Source organism: Haliaeetus albicilla, chromosome 5 (genome assembly GCF_947461875.1).
Source record: "Haliaeetus albicilla chromosome 5, bHalAlb1.1, whole genome shotgun sequence".
Taxonomy (NCBI): Eukaryota; Metazoa; Chordata; class Aves; order Accipitriformes; family Accipitridae; genus Haliaeetus; species Haliaeetus albicilla.
Genome location: NC_091487.1, coordinates 28,669,438 through 28,693,328, shown reverse-complemented (window position 1 = coordinate 28,693,328; position 23,891 = coordinate 28,669,438). Strand labels below are relative to the sequence as shown.

At 36.0% G+C, this 23,891-nt stretch overlaps 1 protein-coding gene and 1 long non-coding RNA gene across 13 annotated transcripts in view; both read right to left on the bottom strand.

The window, feature by feature from the left end:
* The window catches only part of RALGAPA1 (Ral GTPase activating protein catalytic subunit alpha 1), a 135,488-nt gene that overhangs the window by 90,917 nt on the left and 20,680 nt on the right, over positions 1-23,891 (bottom strand). For 8 of the 12 annotated variants that reach the window (XM_069783967.1, XM_069783962.1, XM_069783964.1 and 5 more), the window contains exons 8-17: positions 23,406-23,544; positions 17,894-18,102; positions 17,282-17,521; positions 14,862-15,053; positions 14,235-14,372; positions 12,019-12,167; positions 10,522-10,651; positions 9,667-9,904; positions 6,498-6,659; positions 1,981-2,121 (exon numbers count right to left, since the gene is read on the bottom strand). In XM_069783967.1, the coding sequence (XP_069640068.1) occupies positions 1,981-2,121; positions 6,498-6,659; positions 9,667-9,904; positions 10,522-10,651; positions 12,019-12,167; positions 14,235-14,372; positions 14,862-15,053; positions 17,282-17,521; positions 17,894-18,102; positions 23,406-23,544 (1,738 nt within the window). The remainder of the gene's footprint in view (positions 1-1,980; positions 2,122-6,497; positions 6,660-9,666; positions 9,905-10,521; positions 10,652-12,018; positions 12,168-14,234; positions 14,373-14,861; positions 15,054-17,281; positions 17,522-17,893; positions 18,103-23,405; positions 23,545-23,891) is intronic. The other 4 variants (XM_069783965.1, XM_069783971.1, XM_069783972.1 and 1 more) reach the window with 1 other exon arrangement.
* Positions 20,576-22,006, bottom strand: LOC138685476 (uncharacterized). The gene is made up of 2 exons (XR_011324742.1): positions 21,526-22,006; positions 20,576-21,054 (listed from the first exon to the last, which is right to left on the bottom strand). It is a non-coding gene; the product is annotated as an uncharacterized lncRNA (long non-coding RNA).

The window sequence follows — 23,891 nt, the reverse complement described above, 5'->3', positions numbered from 1 at the left end:
AGGAAAATTATAAAGCTCCATATTTAAAAAAAAAGAAAGAGAGAGAGTGCAATAAAAAAAAATCAGAAAATTAAAAGAGCAAAGTGCACTCTGATCCAGTGGATAGTTTTTCCTTTACTCTGCTACTTCCCCATCAACACTATAACGGCTTGCTTCCTTCACTAGAACTTTTTAGTCTTCTGTCAATATTCAAGATTCTTGGGCACATTGTGAAGCTGCTTCAACACCCATCTGTTTGAGAAGACACCAAATCCAGGAAGTGCCTAGGACTTTCTATGTTAGAAATGCAAAGGTCTGTAAAATCATTTCACTTTTAAGAACTACATTGGTCGTGCAGTTTTTCTATCAGATGAGTATCAGCAGAAAGGATAATAGCAAGAGAACCATCAGGTTTGGGACACATTAGAAGTAAGATGCAAGCCAGGACTTTTCAGAAACACGGATGATAAAATTGACTGCAAAAGCACTTTTGCCTTCTTTAAGACAGGATAATTAAGTATCAGTGACTATATGACAAAATAATACTTCAATATGAAAGCTCATTCCCTTCTGCAGGTGCTCTTAAGATCTTCATTAAGAATTGACTATTTCCAACAATGTTATGGCCAGGTAAGATATATTTCCTAACAGGGTTTTAATACATGAAAAACCTATAAATTATTAGAACATAGAAGATATCTCAGAAGAGATATCCTTTGCACTCACACATTTGGTAATTTACTATATATAATTTGTATTTTATTATTCTTTATTTGTGGTGTCAAGATTTGCGTTCAAATACTTTATAATTTTTCACTGTGAAAATCTGGTCTCTCTAGAGTGGGTTCCTTGAAGTTCCCTGACTCTCCATTTATGTCTTCAGATTGAATACTAAGGCACCAAGTTTCTGTTTCACAACAAGACGACTTAATTTTGGACACATAACAAAATACAATTATGAAAATACAGTTCTTAATACTTCTTGAGTAACAAAGGCAGGCAGGAGAGACAGAAAAAAAAACCCCCAACCCCCCAAAAAACGTATCTTCCTTAGAGAAATTTTGCCATTAAGTCCTTATATTTATACATAGTTTTGACTCTATATACAGTCCTCCAGCTGTACTTTCTTTTTTTTTTTTCCACTCAGTGAGAGAAAGGCATAATATGATTGTCAGCCTTAACACACCACTAATTTACACCTATGTAATAGGTGGAGCACAGGAAAAAGAAAAAAAAACCCCATTATTTGTAAACTTTCATGCATGCATTTTTAAAATACGTGCTAATTCTAATCACTGAACCTATTTGTTCAAAGAAAATTATCCAAAGAAAGCTACTGTCAAACTTCTAGCCAACCACCCTGCTGGACCAAACATGATGTTGAGGAAAACTACAACTCTGTAAAAAATGGATCATTTGGAAAACACCACCAAAACACAGCACCTCAGAATTCCAAACTTTATAGATTTTTAAATGTTTTTATATATTAATGAAAAACAGGCATACTGTAAAACATATTATATGATACCATATACTTCAGACATTCTTCTTTCATGGGAGCTAAAGTATAACATTATCATTCATGACACTGAATTAAAACATTTACGTAGAAAGATGTAAATGGCAAATCAAAGTAAAATTAAGTTCTTCCTTTCCCTCCCTCACTCATCACAAATAAAAACTTTAGATTAATTGTACTCTCTGGTATACAGATGCTATATTACTGTTTACCAATAAATTGAAAAAGCAAGAGATTTCTCCAATTTTCACTTTTATGGTAATAAACATTGGCACAGCACTAACTTCTAACAGTTCCAGAATGAATTGCAAAATAGCATGGTATTTTACATAGCTCAATATATTCATTCTTAATCTCTTCCCCTCTCCCCCCATCCCCCAGGTATTTTTACTTTGAAAAATTTAATGATTTAGCAGAATTTGAAAGCAGAAGGTTTAAAAAAGTGATAAAGGGGGTGCAGAAATTAGCAGAGGTGGCACTACCTGAAAGCTCATCAGAAAGGGGAGTGAGAACAATATCAGGCAAGAAGGGTTTGGAAGTATGGATCAGAACAGGAGCACTTTTAGCACTGCGTATATAGGCCGATGGCAGAGCACATTCACCAATGGATCGGCTTCTCATGGCTTTAAAAAGGAAAAGAAAGAAGTGGGGAAGGAAAAAAGAAGAGTGACTATAATGAAAGGCTTGTGTCACAGAAAAAGCAGCAACAGAGAAAACAAAGATAAAAAGGAAGAAAATTCAAAAATTAAAACATTTCAGCACGGCAGATATTGGCAGAGCTGTAAGAAAGAAAAAAATCAGTGGACACATAAGACATTTTGAGTTTTTAACTTTTATGTAAAGCAGCAACAATGCCTTTATTATGACGATTACAGAGATTTTGCATTCAAAATCAAGAAACCGATTAACACTTTTTTTTCCCATTGCATCAGGGGTTGAAAAATCAAAGTCACTCCACAAGCACTCAGAACTTGAAATTTTTTAACAGAAAAAGCAACTTACACTACATTTGCATTTTTCTAGTTTCCTTTGCTTTATTCCTGAAAAACCATCTCTGAATTTTACATATACCCATACTCTTGAACTTATGATTCTCCAAAAGAGATTCAAAAGCATAAGGAGAAAATGACCAGTTCTGTGTGGAGAAATTCGCAATACAACTTGTTATAGTTCCAAATTAAAAATGAAGTGACTGAAGTGAAATGGTTTGACAACAAAAAGCATTAAACTGTCTCTTAACCATAGGGTCTGGCTTTTAATCAATACTGGATAAATCTTGCTAAACTGATCCTAATTCACCTTTTCGTATTTCACATCCTGCCAACAGTCCTACGGAATGGAAAACTTACATGGGAATTGTGGCATCAGGATCAAGGTTATATCTGCAGCTTTTCTAACAGATTTAAAATTAATCTTTATGACATCTGTTTTCCTTTGTCACAGTAAGACATAGCAAGAACTGATACTGCATTCGCTCTCAAAGTACACTTGAAGTTCTTCAAAAAGTAATGTTCATTGTTTCAAGCAGCTTCCTTTTCAAACTGTTGCAAATTTGGTAACTTGTTTTAAAATAGTTGCTGATAAACTTCTTTTAAGGAAACTTCACTGCATCTTACATAAATATTGTCAGTACAATATTTAATATGTCTTTGATCTTTTCTGTGTATATTTTCAAAACAACATGGAAAATAGACTTAGAATCTTAGTGCTCCTGATCTGTATGGGAATCAGAAGTACATAAATGGAGTGCAGTGAAAGTTGAGCACATCACACTTCTAAATCAGGTTAAATTGTCCCTAACAGCAACATGCAGATAACTTGAGTAGGTCAATGTACATAGAGCTGAAAACACATTTGACAAATGCAGCACAACTTAAGTGGAGTCTTAACATCAGTTTGAAAAAACAATTCAGAAAGACAGACATTTTAAGACTGAAGCCATTCTCTGTTAAACTTAGTTTATAAGACAGAGACAAATTTAAAAAAAAAAAAAAGGCAATTATGTGTAAGTCTTTAACATGCCTTTGTTTAAGAGATACAGTAATAAGATTCAGGATACAGTGATAGATGCATTACATTCATCATTGTGCATCTTAAAATTAACGTAGGCAAGAGAAAAAATAACAAGCTATGTAGTAAATCTTAAGGGTCTTTTCCAACATAAATGATACTACAATTCTAAATAAAGCAAGCTTTTGAGATCAGATACTGTGTTGACTATAAATCTTAACATAAAGCATCTCTTGTAATTTGACTGGATCTCTTCCATCATGTTACATTGATACTAGCAAGGGGGGGCAGAACCCATTTAAAATTTGGTAGGTGGTAATTTTATGGAAACTTTTTAAGGAAAAATTGTAGTGTATTATTATTGAAAGCAAAATTAGCTTTGAGATCCTGTAAAAGGAAAATGTGATCTCAGTGAATTCTTATTTTAAATAAAATCTGTCACATTCATTGAAGTAGTTAAGTAGACACAGACTTAATTAATACCGGAATGTAGACTAGTTATTTAACAGTTTATAACCTTCCACTGTTGTCTATAGACAAAAGCAGAACAATAGGTTACTAAATTCCTTATGATCTGCTATTTTTGTAGGACTAGAATCTGCTGCCTAAGTCACAAATTCTGTACCTAGCCCTACAGAAGATTTTTCAACCCATATGCATATCAAGTTTGAAGGCCCTTTTCCAAAAATTACTTTACATAAGTTCAGGCTAAAAATGTACACACTGCATATCAGAAAAGCTGTGATTTTTATTTGAGTAACACACACATAACACACAAATTTGGTGCAGCAATAAATGTGTGCTGGCATGAGGATGGCTCAAGAACAGAGGTGCACAGATGTACACAAAATGTGTACAACATAAAACAGATGAAAAAGAAACCCAGCTTTTTCTTACCATAAAATATTCAACATGCACATCCCCCCTACTCAGATATAAAGAGTATATTACTCACAATCAAAGGAAATATACTACATATCAGATATCATGCAACATATCTGAGGTCTGACTCAGTTCCAGACTTAGCTTGTGGAGCTAATGTTAAACTGAAAGAGAAGATCTGAGCAGCAAAATGTTCTATAGAAAATTTTACTTGTTGTGACTATAAACCAGTTTTTTTTATTACGTGACCCTGTGTTAACTGGCACAGATTAAGAAGCATCCCAACAGCTCTCTTAGCAGACCTGAGAGACAATAACAAGCAACTGTTTGCAGACAGTTAAGACATACGCTTTTGTAATATATTCTTCATTAGTATTTTAAAAAACTGAACAGTTTGGGATTCTGGCTCCGGCAACTCTTTTTGGGCTTTTCGTCTTTTAAAATCACCCTGCTAATGCTGTGATGCTTGTCCACAGATGGTATTCTACACTATGAATGGAGCTGAAATTAAGTGGTGACAGTAATACAAACTTGGCTTATTAATATCAAATATGTAAGATAATTGGAAGAAAGGAACAAAAGCATGGAAGCTGAAGTACAGTGAAACTAAAATCAGATTAGTTTGCTGCTAACCAGGTCAATATATAGCTAGATTAGGATAAATTTCTGTCATTTTAGGGCTAACATCATATAAATAGCCATCTTTCAAATAGCAGCAAAACAAAACCATTAATAAATTGACCAAACAACATAAGCTTCTGACAGAATATCTGAAATATTAACAATTTGGGAAGGAGAAATTTTAACATAAGCTTTACCTTGTTAAGATAATTAAGATTCAAAACAAAAACACCGCAACAGTTAATTGCAGACTATCTACAGAGAAGTAGAAATTACATATAAAGTATCTGTGATGCATAAGAAAAACTTTAGTCAAACTAGGTGCTGTCAAGCATGAGATACATGAAAAGCTGTGTAGCATTTGAATGCATGAAAAAGACAGGAAATTTTGGAGTAGTGACTATTTTCTCACGTGTTCGTACTGCTTATAGAACAATTAACTCTCCCACGCCCCCAATAGCCTTATAAGAAAACAATTTTTTTAAATGGAGAATTTTGAAGAATATTCAAGTAAAACCTTTGGCTAAATAACCTCTGCGACTTAAAAAGAATTGCAAATTAATTTCCAAAAAAATTTTTTTTTAAAGAAAGAAAATGTTAATTTCTGAAACACAATTATATATTCAACTGCCAATACGCATCCCCAGTTTCTAAAACTGTCAGAATGTATCTGCTTCCAATAAGTATCAGTGAAGCAACACCACACAATGCCTGAAGCCACTACTACTACAGAGATAGTAATCCCTAAAAGTTTCTTCTTTTAAATGAAAAGTAAAACCAGCTTAATTTTCCTTCACATAAGGAATAGCACTGAGATCATCAAGATGAGACAACAGGAGTAAAGAAATTTGTAGTCCAGTTCATCTTAAGGTATTCTAAGCAAATCATACAAACATAAATGAGTCTTCTTTTGAGTGATCCACCTAAAGCACTGTTTAGCATCACTCATTTCTAACACAGGAAGTGCAAGTAATGAAGTTGAGAAATCGATGACTTCAGAAATGGAGAACTGCACACACCTGTGCCAATCTTTCATTAATGCAAGATTCAGACAACACGTTTTATAAACTATGCAGACATATACGTATTTGTCACACTTTTCTTTGCACAGTTGGAAAATACTCAACCTATTTTTTTTTGCACAGTTTATGAAAACACACACTTAAAAAGCCTTCTATTACCCACCTATCCATACCATTGCTCAAACCATTCCCAATTTTTTCTCTTTCATATACACAGAACAGTATTATTTTTCCAACCCAGCTTAGGCATGTGATCAAACTTACTTGCAGTAACTGTGATTCTAGTAACCACAAGCTATTCAGCTACCCTCTAAGCACATAAGGCTGCATAATTTACACATTTAACTCATTATTATAGGTAGTATACTTTGTGGAGAGAAGTTATCCACATTGCTAAAAAAGTCAGTTATTAATTCCTTACCCTTTCTCAAATGTCACTTATATTAGCTTTTACAGATACGTACCAACTGTTTTCTGCCGTACTATGCTTCTTGCCTTTTCTGTTCCTGGAGACCCAGTGGTTGTAGCACTGCGCTGCCTCATTGGTGCTTGTCCAGGCTGATCACGGCTCCAGCCTCTAGAAAAGGACTTATCAACGGAAGATTTTGGGAATTCATGCCCAACTCCTGCAAAAATAGAATTGCAAATCTATTCACTGCTATTCTGATATCATCAGATATTTGTAGCTGTGCTCTTTCCAAGAGTTTTAAAGCTGGATAGAATAAATTATGTTACCAAAGCAAGCATGATTTCAAAAGCTAAACAGCTCATTACTGGTTTTTAAATATATAAGCCTACTCACAGCCAGCATTAACACTGAGGGATACTCAAACTTTTTCAGAAGTGTTGGTGCTATTAAACTATTGTGCTTTTCTTTTTCCTGATGGATCAAGTGCAAAACCACAAGAAAACTGGGTTTACAAAGGTTGTAGCCTGATAAAATATGTAACTAGAGAAATTTTTCCTTTGCTGTTCCTCTTAGAGAAGACGCACAAAATGATACATTACAGACTACTAATATTGTGGGTTTTTTTCCAAATAATCCCTGACTTTTGAGGAACATGAAATAAAGATGACAAAATATTTTAATACGAAATGCAAAAGCAAAAAAAATGGGATGATGGGCTCAGAGAACAAGGCTTTTTGGAAATTCACAAAAAAAAATACTATACTAAAATTAAGAAAAGATGGACCAAATTCAGATTTAACATTTATATTGAAGTAAATAAAGCTCATATGAGCAGCTATCACAAACAACTCTCTCTCAAAAAAAAGTGAACTAAAGACTATTTGCAATGTATTTCCTTATCCACATTGAACCATTGAATAGTTTGGGTTGGAAGGGACATTAAAGATCATGTAGTTCCAACCCCCCTGCCATGGGTAGGGACACCTTCCACTAGACCAGGTTGCTCAAAGCCCCATCCAACCTGGCGTTGAACACTTCCAGGGATGGGGCATCCACAACCTCTCTGGGCAACCTGTTCCAGTGCCTCACCACCCTCACAGTGAAGAACTTCTTCCTTACATCTAACCTAAATCTATCCTCTTCCAGTTTAAAGCCATTACCCCTTGTCCTATCACCTTGTAAAAAGTCCCTCTCTAGCTTTCTTGTAGGCCTCCCTTAGGTACTGGAAGGCTGCTCTAAGGTCTCCCCGGAGCCTTCTCTTCTCCAGGCTGAACAACCCCAACTCTCTCAGCTTGTTTTCATAGGAGAGGTGTTCCAGCCCTCTGATCATCTTTGTGGCCCTCCTCTGGACTCACTCCAACAGGCCTATCTCCTTCTTATGTTGGGGGCCCCAGAGCTGGACGCAGTACTCCAGGTGGGGTCTCACCAGAGCAGAGTAGAGGGGCAGAATCACCTCCCTTAACCTGCTGGTCACGCTTCTTTTCATGCAGCCCAGGATATGGTTGGCTTTCTGGGCTGCAAACGCACATTGCCGGGTCATGTTGAGCTTCTCGTCAACCAACACCCCCAAGTCCTTCTCCTCAGGGCTACTCTCAATTGAACTCATGTAAACAAAAATTATACTTGATAAACAATTACAATCATTAAAAGGGCATCTTCTTGGAAAGTGAGCACTAGTACAACATGTTCATTATTATTAGCTAACGAACAGGGCCAAAGAAATTGGCATAATTTGTATGGTATTTATTACTTCCAAAGCTGGATTTAACTCTGCAACTCACATATAACAACAGAGGCTTTCTCTGGAACTCTATTACTGAAGGCCAACACGAACTCTTCTCATGTGGCTCTGTATGGGTGATACAGATGATTCAGAATGTTTTTTAAGCCTATATTCAAATAACTATACACATTCTTATCTGACATCAGACTTCTCTCTCTTTTTTTTTCTTTTTTCTTTTTTTCTAAACCACAAGAAAAAGAAGAAAGATATATAGTATAGGAAAACAAAAACGCATGGTGGTCTGAACAACCTCTCAGGGTCAACTACAGAGAAATGTATTTTTGTCCAGCTGTCACACACCAGAAGAACAAAAGTGTGAATAATGCTTTTGCTCAAGATGAGAAATTTAGAAGCATGTGAAATGTTTTTAGCAAAAATAGTCTACAGGGACATCCTCTTTAAGACAGAGAATCCACATATATTACTTCTCACTGACAAACCGTAAGATATTAGTAGGAAGTACCTTCCCTCAGCTTTGACTGGAGAACCACATCAATCAGAATACAGAAAAATAAACAGTAGACTAAAAATTATACTTTTTTTTCCATCTTTATTACTCACCCTAAATATAATCCTGCTTCTATTAGATCTCAAAGCACTTTTTAAAGCAGAGCAATATCGTTACCCATGTTTTACAGAAGTGGAAACTAAGACAGAAATGATTGCTCATGGTCACATGCAGAAAGTCAGTCTCTGATCTGGGAAGGGAATCCTGGTTTTGCAACTCTCAATCCCGCCCTCTATCCAGGAGGACAGACTTCCTGTCCCTTACCCATTCCAGAACTGTACCATTATAAGCAAGTAGCCACCTCCTCTCCCCATATTATGTCCTACAGAGTATTTCCTGCATTGTTTAGGAATCAGTTTAAAAACCAGTACCATTCATATGGATTATTAAAGGTATCCTTTCTCTTAAATAGTCCAACAAGGTCACTTTGACAAAACCTGTCTTCACCATGGCTTAGTGATGAATTAGTACCCAAACAAAACTATGTTCACCTTACATTTCATCTTTAAACAACATTCATTGGATTTCAGGATCAATATTCCAATTGTGCTTGCAATAGCCACTTGCTAGCTAGCTATTTTTTACCAGACATATAATCATTGTTACTTTCAAGAAGTTATGATTGGGACTCAACTATTTAATTGCTTTGATAAAAGGAGAAAGGAATAACCCACTACAGTATAACATTTTAGGTTAAATTCAACACACCTTTAAGAACTACATTCCATATGTGCCTATTTGCAGGACTGATTCTTAATGTGAGGGTTTTGTGGTGGTTCTAAAAATCAACCTTATCTGAAAGAAACTGGGTTATTTCAGGTGATAGAGAGTCCTAATTAGGTATACTAAAAAGGCTAGACCAAAATTATGCTGTGCCAAACATCTTATTACCCCATCCCAAATTCAAATGATGTGTATACAGTGTCGTCTTACCTTTGCCTTTGTGTTTTTTCTGCTTCTGCTCACTCAATTTATCCAACGGCAAGTCACTGAGGTCCAGGCTATACAAGTTTCTAGCTAGTACTTTAGTTAGTGTCTCCATTGTCAGTGACCATTCAGTGGCAAGCTCTTCCCAATATGTCAGTGATGACATTACAGACAGCAAGTCATCCCAAAGTTCTCGAGAGATGTACACATTTAGATTCGCTTTGATCCAAGCTACTATAAGAGTCTAAAAGAATAAAGTGAGAAAAGTTGGGTTCTGAATGTAAGATGACAACATTCAAATGTTACTGCTTAAAAGGAAGCTTCTAACTGCCACAGAAATTTCTGCATAGTCCTGACACTCTTTTCATCACCGGTACAGAGACTTTTACTTTACAGATCCTATTTACAGAGAAGCCACAACAGCACTCTGCAGCTATAAAGTCTGAAAGGATATGCTACAGCTTACTGCAAGGAATAAAACAAACAAACAAACAAACAAAAAACCAAAAACAAACCAAAACACAAAACAAATCAGTTGGTTAGGAATGGATGGCACGGAAGATTTTGTGCTGACCTGACCTAATTTTGCAATGGAAGCAGACTAAAACTGCACACATTGCCAGTTATCCCAACTCAACTAAGGGACAGCAATTTTTTAATTTCATAGCACCCCAAAAACCATTGTCACGGTGTCATTAAACAGAACGTAACAAATGTAGCCAATTCTTTAACTCACACCCTTCAATGTTATCTGGGTAACATGATCAATGATTTAAGATGACAAACCAACAGTGGTTATTGCATCTAATCTCTTGGTCAAAATTAAGCTGAATTAATTAAAGTGAATTTATGTTTAATTGCCTGGAAAAGAGGTCCTGCAAGTCTTCCAGCTAAAGTGGAGTTTTTTCTGCCTTGATACTGCAAGAAAGTTTGGGGTGGTATTTTCAGCACAGATTCAGTAACCCTGAGCAGCACAAGTAGCATCTGTTCCCTGCAAAACAATATTAAACTTAGAGTTACCATTTTGTTATATTTCTATATATACAAGGATACTTTTAAAGATAATAACCAAGCTTGTTTTGCTCAGACAAATTCCATAGAGGACATAGTGATTACAAGCAGCCTAACTTGGTTATTGCAACTGAAATTACTCCAGTCTTCTTTTCACACTTGAGAGTCAGGAATCCCTGTCACCCTGTAACATCTTCTGCCAGGTCATTCAAGTGCTATCACCTTCAACAGCCTGAAATTACAGGCAAATTTTTAATTATATATCCAATGTGAGCCTTTACTTTTTGTTTTTGTTTTTTTGGGGGGGGGGGGGTTGTTATGAATGACAGGTTTTGGCAATGTTACATTATCATTAACATACTTCATCAATTATTTTGTGTTGTGCAATCTTTGCCGTCATGGTCTAGAGTCACTTCTTTACAGGAATGTGAAACTGGGAAGAAAATACTGATCTAGTGGTGTCTGTTTGCTGTTATTACTACCAAATTTCCCAGTGGCTAGCCTTGAACTGACTCTTTATTTCCTCACAAGAGGAGACAAGCTTCACATGACATGTAATGCCAGCTCTTCTTACCCAGAGTTCAGGAAATATTAGTGACAGATTGAATAAAAGTGAAGTTAAAATGGAGTACATCAGCCATTTGAAATCCCCTTGCTACTGCTTCCTTGCAATGGAGAATGGTGGCAATATACTGAATCATTAGAGACAGCTATTTAAAGGAAATCCCCTTGCTACTGCTTCCTTGTAATGTAGAATGGTGGCAAGCAATATACTACATCATTAGAGACAGCTATTTAAAGGATAGGGGAAAATAATAGAAATTAATTTGAAAGTGGGGTCCCCTGTACCTGCTAGGCACCTTAAGCACTGAAAAGGAACAAAACAGTTAAACAGTACATGGACTCCTGTACACAATTACAGATCAAGAGCAACCCACATCTGTATAATAGTTATCCATGCTTATCTGAGGATTTTTTGTTTATTTTTAAATAAGGCTGTGAAGCTTCATGGCTGTTTTCATATTTTAGCACTTTGACACATAAGCAAAATGCCCTGGAAAAAAGTCGTCAGTAGCTCCTTAAGAGTAGTCTGTATAACCTAGCTTGCTTCTTTTTTCACTGAGGGCTGAACTACCTCAAACTAACTAGGTGCTTACTACTGGCTTTAACAGAGCAGACAACCTCTTCCCCTGTGGTAAGTTGCCTGTGATGTTAAAGTCCATGTATTTACTGATTTAGAGCAACTGATTTACATAGTCAATACCACTCTACTGGGTTTACTACCAAGTAAGTTTTCACATTTATCTTGTGAACTAATAATCTAAGATAAAAGCATTAGCATTTTACCATGTCTTCTTGTCCATAGTCACTTGGACTACCATGTGACGGTAGATATTAAGAATGCGTTTACACATATCAGTGTGTTCATCCAGCAGAGCCTTAATTTCATTTGCAGGTTCAAGAAAGAATATATTTGAAGAATTTATTATAAAAACCTGTAAGTAGAAAAGATTGGATGTTATGAGCTTGAAGCACTTTGACATTTTCAGCAGTTCAGTTAATAGTAACCAGGAAGAGAAAAATCTACAATTAACAGAAAAGGCTGCATATGCACTCAGAAGTATATATTTAAACATAAGTTAGCTTGACATGATGATAAAACAACAATAAGACTGATTTTTTCCCATTTTTTTCTATAAAACATATTTGTGTATTTTTGCTCTCATAGACAGATGGTACAATAAACTACTCTATACAATTATTTTAATATGATGGACAAAAATGTCCCAGTAAAGTAGTCCACTGGACAAAAGTTCCACCTGTAAACCAGGAACTGACTAGTATAATATATGCTAAACTACCTGAAATAGTCCTGGTACACAGTGTGTGCTTCAGCATGACGAGGCCTGTATTATGTTCTGGGAGACTAAAGCGTTCATCCCACTGTGATCAGCAAGGCTTACCAAAAGTAGGAAACACTTCTCCAAAGTGGTTGACTTCAGTGGACAGTGAATTAGGGCTTTCAGAACAAAAATGATGAACACAAAGTAGGCAAGGACTCTGTAGGAGTTACAGGAGCTACTACTAAAGTGTTGTTATATTTTTACGTAAGTTTAAGAAGTATTTGAATCACAGTGAGCCCTAGATTTCCAATTATTTTTTACCTCTCTTCCTTAATCCACATGTACAGGAAATCATTGGTTCTACAGTTGTAATTTCCCTCTACTGAGAACTTTGGATTTTAGTAATTAAAAACTATTAGCATGTAGCTTTACATTCACTAGCCTCAACTGATGAGCCTACCCTACTCTAAGTGCCTAGAAATAAGTCTATGCAAAAATTAAATGCGTCAAATGAACCTTCATCTAAAAAAACTTCAACATGAACAATCTCCCAGACATTCTCAGATGTTTAAAACTTAGTATACAGTGCAAATAGAAAAAGTACTTCACCGTTTCATTTCTCAGAAACGGTTCATATTCTAGTCATTGTATACAAAGATTATGAAGCTGAAATTATTGTAACATATGTGAACTTAAAACTGATTTCCGTTACAAAGTTTATTTCTATATATAACAGTGTACACCACAACAGGAAACCCTATTCAGGAAATCATTCAAGCTGTGGTAAAAATAATGAGTTCTAATTAGCGTGGTCACCCATGGTAAAAGCACACACAGTGGAGTGGCAAATGCACGTCTGTTTTATTTTGTTCAGAATCAGTTTTCTTACGGATAAAAGAGTATTATGGAGGCTAGAGTCATATACACACATATATGTATGTTCATGCACATATTATACATAAAATACACACATTTTATATGACTGTAAGAGCGTTTCAAAGACCCTCAAATTATACACACTTGATTTTCTATATCCTCAACTTCAGTGAAACATTTTGCTGAATATTTGAAATTAACACAAATTCTACCCTGCCAAATTTCCCAGAAACAGAAAACTTCTGTTAGGGAACTTCTGCAAGTCTCCATTCCTCAAGGATATCACTGAAGTAGAGTGCTGTTGTGTCTGATCAAAATTTTGAAATGCTTATGTACTCATCTAATCTGTAATTCAGATAAAGATGAGAAAATATCCCAGTACACCTTATTATTGAGATTAGGAAAACCGCAGGTAATGATGTTTTGTTTGTGGTGACTAATAGCTTAAAAGAAAAAAAAAGCTTCTAAGCATTCTCATTAAACACTTAATTAGAATAATTTGAAGACATGGCACTCAAATGAGAATTATTTTTTCTGTTATATGATGAAGAGCAGAATACATGCCCTAATGCAAAATTAAAAGATTTTTTTACTGTGTTATCCAACACTTGTATATACATCGTCCTACTTAAGGTCACTGAAGATATAGTGAACCACTGCCATTATTCTAACACTATTTATCATCAAACTTTTAAAATCTAAAATAATTTTAAAAATTCCGAGATGCTTTGAAGGACCATGGGATTCCCTTGCAGGAGTATTACATTATATTCCACTCTTTATGTGCCGGTAACAAGAGCATTATTATTAGGATGAAAATTAGATATCAAGTCTATTTCATACCTGCAATACTGACTGTACTCCAGCTCGTACATTTTGCTCTTCAGTATCAATTTCGGACATTTTTTGCAAAGTATCTTCGTAACAGCCATTTCTTGCCCAGTTTGAATTTCTAACATGACTGGAGTTCATCCCTTTTTCCTGAAAAATATTTTTTCTTAAAATCCCACAGATTTGTAGACAGGTATTTTGGTTTTATATTAAAGAAAAAAGGATATAATAGATATTAAACAATGGTAGACAGACGTTTAAGATGCATCTTAAAGACAAAACTACATTTTAAGAAGTTTGTAGCGATTATTTTAAAGTATCTGGATGAAATAACTACTGTTTTCCTCATCCTTTTATTTGTATATAATTTTTACACAGCTGAAGGTTAGCATGCTGTATAATCCACATCTTGAGAATAGTTCATAGAACTGTATGAAATTTTAAATTGAACCAAGCACGTTAAAAATCTACAGATAATGGATCAAATTGGTAGCCCATTAATGCACTGTTTAATTATCATTGATTTTCCCGAACAGATGCTCTGACATCAAATTAAACCACATATAATCTGTCGAGGAGGCCACTTCTCTGTCTACTAGCATATCAAAAAGATGCACAATTAACGAACAATTATTTTACCTCTTCTCTTTCTTTTGCTTTCTCTGATGAATTGTGGTCAGCAACATTTTGATCACAATCTACAGTTGTGCACTGCATTATTTCTTCAGGCTCTTTCATAAATAAAGGCTTGTCTTCTTGCTGAATCCATTCCTGATACACCTTTACCACTTTCCTCATGGCAGCTGCTTCACATATCGGCAACAGAAATGCCTGTGAGTAGAAAAAGAAACAAACAAAAAACCAGTTACAATACTTGAAATCAAGTTGGACTCTATAATGTACAGGTTCTAAGGGATAAGGTGGTGGTGGGGGAAATACAGCCACTGTAGGATCCTAACAAATAAATTACTCCTAAACCTAAATGTTTGCTCATTTTCTTCATCTGTAAACTCAAAACATGAAAAAAGTGTTTTAACAAGAGAACTTGTCAAGGAAGTACTTGGAAAACTTCACTGCCAAAAAGAAAGATATGAGAATCCATACGTGCACATCTACTCAACACCTAATCTGGTGAAATTAAGACCCAAACACTCATCAAAAATACACAAAACAAATAATAAGAAGTTTCTATTACAACATCTTCCATTCAGAGGATTTGGAAGAGTAGAGTTAAATCAGTTATAAATGACTAAGAAAAATTCAAGTGACACACATTACTGGTAGCCACGTATCTTATTTTTAGCTAAATGAGTTTTTACAAAACAGTATCCTTAAAACAAATGACTACCTGAAAAGCCTTCAGAATTATTGTTTCAAAAAAGCGTGCATTTGAGTCAGTACGATGGCTGATCACTGCCCTCTTCCGGGGGTTTTCTGTATCTGCTGTGCTGGTAACAACTAGTCACAGATCAGAAACTTTTAACATTAGTCAGATTTTAACTAACTATAAATACATTTACCAAAGACCATGATGCCCTAATTGTATTAAAAAAAAGAACAAATAAACTACACTAAAACATAACTTTATGGACCCCATGGTATGAATGTTGAAAACTCATTGCCCATGTCTTTAAGGAGGCCCCACTTGACACAAGCAGTACCTTCTCTCTCTGGACATAGACATTTCATACTAGCATCACATCAAAAGAATTTTTCTATGTATTACAGAATTCAACTGACAAGTTCATCAGTCACACATGATCACTCATCAAGTCCAACAGTCCTCTGCAAGGCCGTATACATTTTTGTACCCTGGAGCCTAAAGTGCATAAAACTTTTTTTTCTACAATCTTCCCACCATTCAGTACAACTTAAATTTCCTCCTGACTGGAATAACTTAGCCCTAATGTTTTAGAAATATTACAAACATCTGGCATATTAGAAATGAACTTACACTGAAAACTTCTGGCTAAACAATGACCTAAATGAGATCTCATAACCACACATGAAAGCCAAATAATCTACATAAATCACAGAGTGCCTTGTGAAAAGAACAATTACCTTTGCTGTCCCTTCCGGGGGGGGGGGCGGTGTGTGTGTTTCTAAATAGACCATCAATAATTTAGACTCTACATTCAATGTCTCAGACTCTGTAAACTCCTGAGTGGCAGCTGAATTCAAGTAACTCCATTATCTCCTTCAGCAATGTGCCCAAGCTCGTCAACACATTGTATGTGGATAAGCTTCTGACATTTATTTGCTTCAGTTGAAAATATCCATTTCATCCAGATATACTGGAGTTTTAAAATGTTTTGTTTTCTGCTGTTTAAAGCAATTAGTGTCATGCATTTCAATTGAAAGTTAGTATATTTTTTCTTTACTATTATTCAGAGAAATCTCTTCATCTTTTGATCTATAGCATAGGGCATAAAGCAAGTCTATCTTGTTCTGTTCTCCCACATTGAACTCAAAATTATGTATTTTCACCTTATAAATAAAGACTCCATATTCTGGCATTTGTTCTCAGTTTTAATTTGTTTAATAGTTTCCAGTTCAGAAATACTACTTTGAGTATGCTCAGCTAACAGTTCTGGTTGCAGTAAAGTCAGAAGCAGAAGCTGTTACCTTCTATAGCCATCTGTCCCACTCTTCTGATGAACACTATCAAGGTAAGGATATTTGCTCCTAAAACAGCTCTTTAACAGCTGCAGACTCCCATAGGAGGCTTATTTTAATATGCTTGGTTGCGAGCTCTAATAGGTACAGGGTTGATGTATGAAAAGATCAAACATTCCTGCCTATGCTAAGTTAGATGTTGTCGAACTGGTTATTAAAGAAACAAAGTTAGAAAAATCAGGAACCAGGGATATTCTACACAGAAAATATTTCAGAGAGTGTTAACTTTTCAATTCTTAAACCTTAAAGGCAAGATGACAGAAAAAAGCCTGTACATTTGTATAATCTTCTGCTTAGCAAATGCTCTTGAAAGAAAACTATGACATAATCATCATTTACAATAAAATAATCAAGATTCTTGCATTCTAAAGAGGGTTCTTTACCTGTCGAAAAATCTCAGTTAGAAAATTAACGTTGCTTCTTTTAGAAGAAAAGACTTTCCGGACAATTTCAATATCGGTTAAATGCTCTTCGTCAATACTGCAGAGGCTGGAAGAACTTGGTTCTCTCTCTGTTAGAGTACTTGTATTAGAATGAGATTGTTCTGGCTCTGCATTTTTATCCTGCTTATCAGTACTGTCATTTTTGCTGTCCTCCCTTGAAACCATACTAGCAGCTGCTCTCTGAAACAAAAATTAAAGAATAGTCCATAGCTCATTTTTAGTACAACAGTTGAACAGTACAATTTTAAATTACACTGCTGTATAACTTAAACAGTACAAAGAATTCAGGAAAAAAACCCCAAACCAAACCAAAATAGGATTCACCGCATTTCAAGGCTTCTTATGTCTAGTTGATTAAAAACAAAATAGCAGAATTTGAAAAAAAAAAATCATAGTGAGTCCTTCTAAAGTGAATTCATAAGCAGAAAATTGTTTACAAATACTGTTTTTAAAGTTCTTCATTAGTTATAATTATCAGAGGAGTACACACTACTGACATAACAATTAGAGAAAAACATGAAAACAAACACTTTTTTCTCTATTTGGTTTTACCTGAATATTCTTTGGCACATTTTCACCTTCCATCCCAGGAATATGAGGTCCTGTATGAGGTTTTGGCTCAAGCCAGAAAGACACCAACCATCGAATGACAATAACACGAGCCTTAATAAAAGGCTCCTTTGTGCAATATATTGCCTCATTGGTTTCAGCATCTTTCTTAACCATTACATAGTGTGGCTTTGGTCTCATTTGTGGTATATCTGTAAGGAAACACAACATCTTAAAAATATGTGCAGAGGGAAAGCTCTATATAAGAAAGATATCCTAAAACCACAACCAATGCACATGAACTTTCAGAGGTACTGTTTTTTCATATTCACTGTTGCAAAACTCATCCCAAGATGTGCCAAAATGGACGTGATAGAGAAAATTTCAAGACTAGACTAGAAGACATCAAAAGGCTGTAATTTTCTCCTGGCGGCAGACAATATTGTCAGTCCAACAGACAACTTGTTTCTGCTATGCAAAACCTTTAATTTTTTATCTGAAAGTGATTTCTATAGCCTTACATCCTTGCTTGCATTTCTTTTCTAAACAAGTAAACACATTTCTTTTCATTGTTTTCAGCTTTAAGCTACACGCTATACTCAATATTTAAAGATAGACTTCAGCAAACTCACTACTTCACACTCTCATTGAAAACTACAAAGGAGTTCTAAGTATCAAAATAACTGTTAACTAGACTAGAATATGGCCTATACAAGAAAACTATTTTCATATAGAATTAAGATATTGTCAAATTTCTTCATTATTAAGAAGTGTTTATAGTTAAGTTACTAAGCAACAATTTATGTAACTCATACCATTTTACAGCCTTTTAAGAGTCCTATATGTCACCTATCCCCTACTACCAAACCTACTGTGAAAAGCAGGTGCAGTTTAGATGCAAGGATCACCACATTTCCTAATGCATCCCTAGAAAGATCTCTATGTTTGTCTGCAGCAATCCGCAATAAAGGAAAATAATTAGTGATAAGGGTCAAAGTTCTTTATTGACACAGATCCCAACCTCTAATCATGGCTACAATGGGAGAGCTTTAATTCTAAACTGTATTCTAACAGCAGCTGCAATAAACACAGCCGCTTCTAGCCCTCTAACAGGTGAAAGATTAATAGAACAGAGAAATCCTGCTCCAAAGCCACGCGAGTTTCACAGCTTCATCTAATGCCACATGTGCACTAGGTACTTTTGCTGGACTTTGCTACCAGAGCAAGGGCACATGCATCTTCCCATGATTTAGCTGAAAGATGATTTTGTGGCAATAGCTTCTGTACTGGCTTGAAGGGAATGCAATGAATGATGCCCAGTGGCATGCCAGCTAGCAGGAACTGTGATTATTTGGGGTCTATAACCTACAGTTCCATTTTCTCCATCCCATGTTCTACACGATTGTTCAGAACTGTTCAGCTCTTCTGGTTCTCTACTGTGCTAGTGACAAAGATGCTGCAGTGTCACCAGTATTACTGAATCTACCTCACAAAAAAAAGTGACAGTCCACTCAATGTGGATGGAAATGACATGTGTAGTAAAAACATTAAAGATGGAGTTGGGGGTGGGGTATGGACTGACACGGACAGTTTTTAAATTGTGCATAATGCACATTTCTGCAGGGACAAAAATCAACAGCACAGTTCAACTCCAGCCACGTATCAGCCAACTCAACACTGCAAAATGTCATTTCTGCATTTCACAACCCAAGACAGGGTGCAGAACAGTTCTGCAATACCAGTCATCAATCTGAAGCAGCTACAAAACTTTCAGGTGTGAATGACGTTTCTCTGGGAGTGGTGTGCAAACTCTATTCCTAGTTCTAGAAGGGCAAGTATGAGATCAGCTCCAATACAAAAAGTAGATGAAAATTCTTCTGAGGACTGATTATGACATGTGCTGTCAGAACACATCCTGCTGCTGGTGTTTCAGTATCATGGTTTTCCACACACACAAAAAAGCCCCGCAAAAAAAACAACAAAAAAAAAAGCCCCAAAAAGGAGGCGGCATGGGCAATGATGGTCCTATCCAGATATGAAGAGTGATAGATTGGACAGAGATGGTATTTCAGCACTGACTCAACTCTTCTATAGCTTGTGGTACATAAGTAAGAGATATATTCCATGGTTTTATGGGCCAGAAGGTAGTTCAAAGATACTAAAGGTGGGAGTCAAAGAAGATACAAAGTAGTCATGCTGAAGGACATAAAGTTGTTTCCTGACTATATCTTCCTAATGCAAGGTCAAGAGTTGTTTTAAGGGATCCAGCATAACTTCTATGAGGTTATGGTATCATAATTCAGAAAGAACAAATCTGGACACCAGCAAAGAAATAATCAGCTACTATCTAGGCAATTAACTTATGACAGCCACATACACTTTTAGGCATTTGAAGTGAATACAGCCTACCTGCCAGACTGCTGTAAAGGTTACCTTGTTAACATCACAAATACACAACACAACACCCAGCACCAGCACTGAGGATATCCAAGTTGGTATATCTCAGTGTCATTTCAACAGCCACATATAAAAGTAGTGATAAACTCGTCATGGTGCTGCTAAACTGAGGAATGTTTCCAGAACAGACTTTAAAGTCACATCCACTATTTTTAATGGAATCATTAGAGGAAAAAACTACATGACTCTTGCATACCATCCACCTAGAGTAACAAATGCACAGAATACTTTTTAAAAAGCTTACAAAGAGTTTATTTACTACAAATAAAAAACAGTACATTGTTTTCATTCTGTGGAAAGCAGCAGGTTAGTAGGAAAATTAAAAATTAATATATCTTAAACAGAAGCATGTATAACAGCACAATCAGCAAAAAAGGAAGCAAATGCCTGGTAGCGCAGTATTTAAAGATGCAAAAATCAGTTCCCTCTGCTATCGATTAGCATTCAGCAGGGCGTGAAGACTGCAATACTAACAGTATTTTCAAAAGGACAAGACATCCTGTAGACATGTAGTAAACATGTCCTTGCAGCACGCTGTCTCCTTCTGTAGTTTCATTATATCATCTCAAAACATTTTCTCTCTCTATTCCCTCTCAACTGTATTATGTGCTGCAGCTGCTTCTCAAATTATCTTCCTTCAGTCATTTCTTGTATTTTCGTATTTCTGTCCATCTTGGAAACAGGTGTCAAGGCTCCAGATGAGGACACTAATGTAAAACCAAAGCAAAACAGAAGCTTATTAGATTCACTCAAATAGCCCAAGAGGAAATACTCCCTTCCCCCAGCTTTCGATTGTTTTGGGCTTTCCCCACCCGCTGGCCTTGCCCCTCTGGGGACTTGATGTAAGCTGGTGCCAAAAAGGCCAGGAAGCTGAGGTGGTGGAAGACATAAACAGGGTAGAAAATTAAAAGGCTAGCAAAACCACATTTATAATGGTGGACACTTGTAGTTGTAACTACGCTTAACTTCTTAAGGCAATAAAGAGTTCAGAAGGAATGAAGAGCTGCAGAGAGCTGCAGGACACCCACTTTATTGTTTCCCTGTAAATGAAGTTGCCCACCTAAATGGCTTGGAAATGGCACAGAAAGGCATGTTACTATGATTGAAGAAACAACGCCCCTGGAATCTTACTGCCATATCTGTAGATCTTACTAAACAGTTTCTAAAGACTATCTTACCGAATCTAAACAGGTGTTAAAAGGCATTCAAAACAAAACAAAAGAATCTCATGGGCTCTTCTAAACCTGTATTGCTCTTCTAAGCCTGTAATACTCAAGCCAGAATTTGGCGGAAGCACCGTATTAGCCTCTTGTAACTGGAATGCTCAGCACTTGTTACTGTAACCAATACACTTATCTGAAAATCTACCTTAACAGAAAGAAAAAAATCTCAATCCAATATACTATCTCTAGTAAAGCCCTGTACCAATGCTTGCTTACTAAAACTACTGTTTTGATTTATACCTCATGACTTCTCCTAAATTAAACATTACGCCAGTAGCATAAGAACTGTTTTTAGCAGCAGGCTCAGTGCCCAAGTTTGCCCTTTTTTCTGCCTAAATGCTGTCAATTTTGTTCAGAACAGGCACAGGATTGTTTTCAACTAAGGTGGAAAGATACAAGCCAGAGAAGAACTTCTTAGAGGAGAAAGGACTATTCTACTTACCAGTGTTTCTATTGCTTTCAATACTGTATTCTTCCCCTTCCCAAAATCCTTGTCATTGTTGCTGACTTTGCACTGTTTAAGGCACTGACAGTAGTTTTGGAGATCTGTGCCCATTTCTTCTTCTTGTTTCCCATTGTCCTCTTCTTTACTAAGGCCTTGGAATTTTCTTGTTTATGGTTCACAGAAAAAGAGAGGACTACAGTAACACTTCTATGGAAGACACAATCAAGATCTTCATAGAAAGAGAATATACTGTTCCCACATTTCTTGTTTGAGGACATCAAGCAGCAGTAGGTTTGCTTTCTCAGCATTGCCTACCATCCCTCTTGTAGCTATTTTATCAGTGAACCTCTTCAGTATCTTCACACAACTCTTGTTTTACTGTTGTTCATGGCTGGATTTATACTGTTTCTTCCCCCCCACATGAGAAAGTCCATTGTTTGTCTTTCCCAGGAGAACATGGTTTTGAAACATCCATCTCTGAAGAAAGCCACAATCCAAATACATGTACATGGACCGGCAGAAACTAAGACCTTGTCAACAAACTTCCCCGACAGCTTGAATTTAGAATATGAAATTGTGTCTGGAGATCACCACTAATCCTTGTGAGATGCTGCGTCAACAGGTAAGAGGAGCTGTGAGGTTTCCATATTATTCAAGTAATGAAATGGCAGCTTAAAGCCTGTGTACGTGGTATTGCTTTGCAAACTAGAGTCTTGAACTCTTGTCGGCTTACAACCAACATGTGCATGGGCATGTGCAAACCTGAGCTAGCAAAATCAAGATTTGCAAACAATGTTCTAGTTTAGAATGGGCTAAAAACCTCTGAGCAAAACTCTAGTTAGGTTTGCTTATCAAACACCTAAAATTCCGCTCTCTATATGGAAAGACATATTCTAGCACCATCAGCTTTAAAGATTGTGTTAAACCCTAGCTTCCTCTTCCTACTGCAAGCTCTTGACAAAACATAGTTGACACAAACCCATAACTAACTCTGCCCTGTCTGAACTATGAGCAAGCACCATATGATCCAAACATTATGATTCTGTACAGATAAAGCCAACATCCCCCAAAGAACAGCACATGAATACCTTTTATCTCAGCAGCCGTAGTTTCTCTTCAGAGCACAACTTAAATCAACAGAGGTCACATTAAAGAACTGTTTTACAAGAACATTTAATTTACCTGCATCAGATTGACTCTAATGAAAGGATCAGGTGCCTCCACAAACAGAGAATTGAAAACCATAAACAGGAACCATAACATGTTCTTTCATAAGAAATACTTCTGGAGAATGTTCTTTATGGGAAACACAAGTCAAGCAAAAAAACTGCTTTGCTATACTCTCTATTACAGAAAATGTAATGATTTCATCAGCTGTATTAACACTTACCAAGTATAGGGTTATACAAGCTGGTTTCCTTACAGATGTTTGGGAAAATAGAAGGTAAGTAGTATTTCTTAAAATTTGAGAATAAAAATGAAAATCCCTTTTCCTGGTTTTCCTTGTTCTTCCATTCTAAACTCTTAACCTTAAAAAAAGAAGTTGGATAAAGTAAACATCTAGAAGTAGAAAAGAAACATGACTGATGAAATGTCTTCTTTATAAGTTATTTCTTTGGAACAAAACCATACACATTTTAATAAACACTTTTAGAAAGATGGAACAGAAACTGACCAAGAAATGTCAATGGAACAAAGACTATCTACTTTCAGGGCAATGGGCCTTTAGAATAGAATATACATACATACATATCTCCTCAATGTAATTCAATAGAATGGGTGACTAATATAGAAATTAGTGACATGAAGTTCTTTGGCAGAACTTAGTATCAAAGAAGTAACTATTCAGCTTGAAATTATCAGTGCCTCTACAGAG